This window comes from Olea europaea, unplaced genomic scaffold (genome assembly GCF_002742605.1).
Source record: "Olea europaea var. sylvestris unplaced genomic scaffold, O_europaea_v1 scaffold3113, whole genome shotgun sequence".
Classification (NCBI taxonomy): Eukaryota; Viridiplantae; Streptophyta; class Magnoliopsida; order Lamiales; family Oleaceae; genus Olea; species Olea europaea.
Window position 1 is genome coordinate 9,967 of NW_019249888.1, and position 3,767 is coordinate 13,733.

The 3,767-nt window shown below is 35.8% G+C and overlaps 1 protein-coding gene across 1 annotated transcript in view; it reads right to left on the minus strand.

Annotated features, from left to right (window-relative positions):
* The window catches only part of LOC111385284 (ubiquitin carboxyl-terminal hydrolase 3-like), an 11,410-nt gene extending 7,908 nt beyond the window's left edge, over positions 1 to 3,502 (minus strand). The window contains exons 1-3 of the mRNA XM_023009664.1: positions 3,101 to 3,502; positions 1,987 to 2,103; positions 1,045 to 1,143 (exon numbers count right to left, since the gene is read on the minus strand). Of these exons, the coding sequence (XP_022865432.1) occupies positions 1,045 to 1,143; positions 1,987 to 2,103; positions 3,101 to 3,241 (357 nt within the window). The 5' untranslated portion in view covers positions 3,242 to 3,502. The remainder of the gene's footprint in view (positions 1 to 1,044; positions 1,144 to 1,986; positions 2,104 to 3,100) is intronic.
* Between the last annotated feature and the right edge of the window lie 265 nt (positions 3,503 to 3,767).

Sequence of the window (3,767 nt, forward strand, 5' to 3'; positions counted from 1 at the left end):
TTTTTTTTTTATAGGTAAATAAGAACAAATGAAACAAGTTGATGCCTAAACCCTAGAAATTACCAAGAATAGTTCAGCAAAGTGGAGATTGTTAAGTATTTGGGTTGCCTCGTATTCTTGGTCCATAACATTTGGGCCTATGTTGCTCATTCTGGATAATGGTCCAACCCGAATGAAGAAAAAGTGGTTCTTATAAACACGCCTCTTCATTTAATTGATGCTTGATCTAGCCATACACTTGGCCATCTCCCAATCGTTGATTTGTGACTCTTTGATTGACTGCTTAAGTATCGTTTGGCCATTCATTTTCTGGAAGCATTGAACTTTGTGTTTAGGATTCTCTCTTTCTTCTCTCTAACCACATTGTGTACTCTTTGTGAGTTTTTAATCTGAAAATCAGAGTGATTCTGAGATTCTACATTTGATATATACTGTGAGAAAGGTTCTTAGTAATATGGTGTGGTTTTATACTGTGTGTTGATGCTAGAGAAAACATCGAAGAAATCTTTGATTTCTTCGTACATATTGTAACGATTCTTGGTGATTTCTTAGTGGATCTAAAGCTTTATTCACTTGTAGATGTTCAACGGGTGAGTAGATCGTAAGACTGAGCATCAGGGCCCTTTGTAGCGAAAAAATTCTTCATGTTCTTGTTTCCCTTAAGTTTCTGCAATTCCTTTTGTTACGATTGGTTCGAAAATAAATTTTTAAACAAGATCCTGATACCAACAATATTTTTGGTAACAGGAAATTCTAATGATTTGATTTGGTAAAAAGAGAAATTTTAGGGTAAAAAAATATAGTAACTTTGAAGAACATAATTGGAGGGAGGGAATAGCAATAAAGTTATGCCTGGAAAGAAGTTCCATTATTTTAATTTTTTGGAAACCAACTTCGTATTTCTGCATGTATGTTTCAACTTAAGAAAAAAGATATTTGATTTGATAAATGTTTTGATGATGCAAATAAAATGTCCATACATAATCAAATAATGGATTGGATTTTGCACTGCCAACAAGAAGTAGAGAACAAACCACAATTTACCTGATGCATATATCCACGGAAAAGCTCATTTTGTTTTCTTACTCTTTGTACAAAGCGTTTTGGAGCTATTACACCTGTTTTTTTCTTCTGTGAACTAATCTGCATAAATAACAACTGGTTGGTGACTTCAACATCTCATGGAAATTGTATACTGAACATGTAAATTGATGATCTTCAGTCTTCACTACCAATGAACAATATAATTTGTGTAACACACTGTGTTATGACAAGCCTGACATATTTCTTAGTTGAAGTAAATCCATTTTAGTGAACTTCATGCCATTAAAAACTTAATAGACAGATTTAGCGCCCGTCTTTTCTTATTTTTTACTTGCTTTTTTCCACTTTTCTGACCGTTGCAAAACCATTACAGCCGTCTTTGTTGACTTCCTACTCACATGGGGACTCGCATCACTTTGGCAACAGTACAAAAATTGCACAAAATTTGGGGAAGAAGCATTCCCAGACACGCACTTAGATAGGCCATGAAAATTGTTGCGACAATTGTTACTATACACAAGATGTAATGTGCAACCATGGGTAAAGAATATCCAAGGCTGCATACTGACTAAATATTATGTATACAATCCTGATGAAATCTTCCACCAAGCAAGTAACTGAATTCATATAGTTAGTTTACAAAAACATAAATATTATTTTAACTTGAAGGCAGGTTATTTGCAAAAAATCTCTCATCCTCCACATGTTAGAAGGATGGCACGTGCCCCTTCCACTTGTGCTTAAGGTCCATATTAAATAGACATGGTAGGGCTATTGCCAAACCCCCCCGGGTGCCCCCCACTGGGTCTAGGTGGAGACATAAAAACCCACTGAGGCTCTGATGGTTTTCTACTTAAGGGGGAAAAAACATATTCTTATGATACATAGTACAGTAGTACATAATTTTATTGCCACCGTGATTACTAAGATGAAATATATTACCTGTGAGAACAATTCTGCCAGACATGTCAAGAGATTCTCATCTCCTTCGCTAGGATTTTTGTTGCTTGAATAATACTCCAGCAGTTCTTCACGAAATGGAACACAGAAGTAAAGAGCCTAAAAAACACGATGATATAATTGGATTAGCACAATAACATAGAAGCCTAGTGCTTACCTTGTAAAATAAATTCTATTACAAATACACTCCCTTATTTAGACATGCGACTTTCTAGTCCTGAACAAACTTGTAAGAAATTTGTTTTCATTTGAAAATCTATTTTACAGTTTCCTCTTTGGTGTTCGTAAAATAATTTTCTTAACCAGTGTCCACTACCTCAACCATCATCACTATCAACATAGGGTGTTTTATATATGTGTGTGCGCGCGCGCGTGCGCGCGTGCCGGGTGGAGTCAATACAGTAGAAATAGAAAAAGTGTTGATTGGCACAGTGCTGCTAAGGGCCTAAGCAGAGGTCAAGCAAGCAGTTGGAAAATGACCAGCTTCCAAATGCTACCACAGTCATTTTTGCTTTGAACATGGAATAAATCTTTTGTAAATTCTAAACAGAGAAAAACACCAAATCTTCCAGAAATCATCAGGTTTATGCACAAACAAATGGATCCATCTAAAATTTTGCGGCAAACCCATCTAAAGAAATTCAAGATAAGAATCATGAAATTTTACTGTTGAACTTCACTCGCACAACAAAACCATTTTCCTTTTCCTTCTATGCTTTCTTTTCCAAGTCCCCACGTAGAGAACAGCAGTAGAAGTCCCCAAGATCACTATTTTACACCAAACAGAGAGACCCATCTAAATATTGCCAAAGAAAACCCATAAAAAAAAATAGCAATTCAATACTTCTCCGATGGTGGTCCTTTCTGTACACAGCATAAACAACTCTATAGAAAGTCAATCAACCCACCCGACCAAAACCTTGTTCCACGATTCTAAGACGCAAATCCTATTACACTCCCCAAAATCATAAAAATCCAAAATAGAAAGAACGATAGGATTGAATCACAAACCCACATATCAAATATCATAAAATAAATCTGCAACTGATACCGCACATATTAAACAACGATAAATTAAACATATCTAGATAGCTACCTGAAGGACGCTGTTGCAATAGCAAGTGTTGCCGAAGTTCTCGAGGCCGAAATAGCGTTCGCCTTCGGGAAAATGGTCGCCAAGAGCCTTCTCTAGCTTGGAACCTGCCACACCCATAGTGAGTGCGACACCATCCACCATATACCAGAACTCGTCTATCCCGGTATTCCGATCACTTTGTATACTCTTGAATTTTTTATCTATTAATAATAATAGTTTATAGCTTAGAATTCTGCTGAGGAATATTGCTAGTACATTTAAGAAATTACTGTTGTTTTATGAAGTTATTTGTTCACGGAAGCCTTTCGTTGGGTTGACTCTTCTGGTCTGGTAGAGGTAGCTTTTGTGACTTGCTCGGTCGCTCCGCCTTCTCTTGCGGAGTTGTTTATTTATGTATGAAAATCGCATTTTGCTAAAAGCGTTTTACTTGAAGCTGTTTGGTTTTCCACAATTTTAACCCGACGACCTTCCAACTAATTTTAGAATTAATAAAATGAATCCTTTCAAGTATCGTCACACCCCAATTTATGCATAAATATTTGAAATCCAAATAATTATTCATCTTTTTTTTTTTTTTGGAAAATAAGTAATCTAGTATACTCGTAAAAATATGTATGGATGGACAAATATTAAGACTTGTAACATCAAATTATTCATTGCACATATT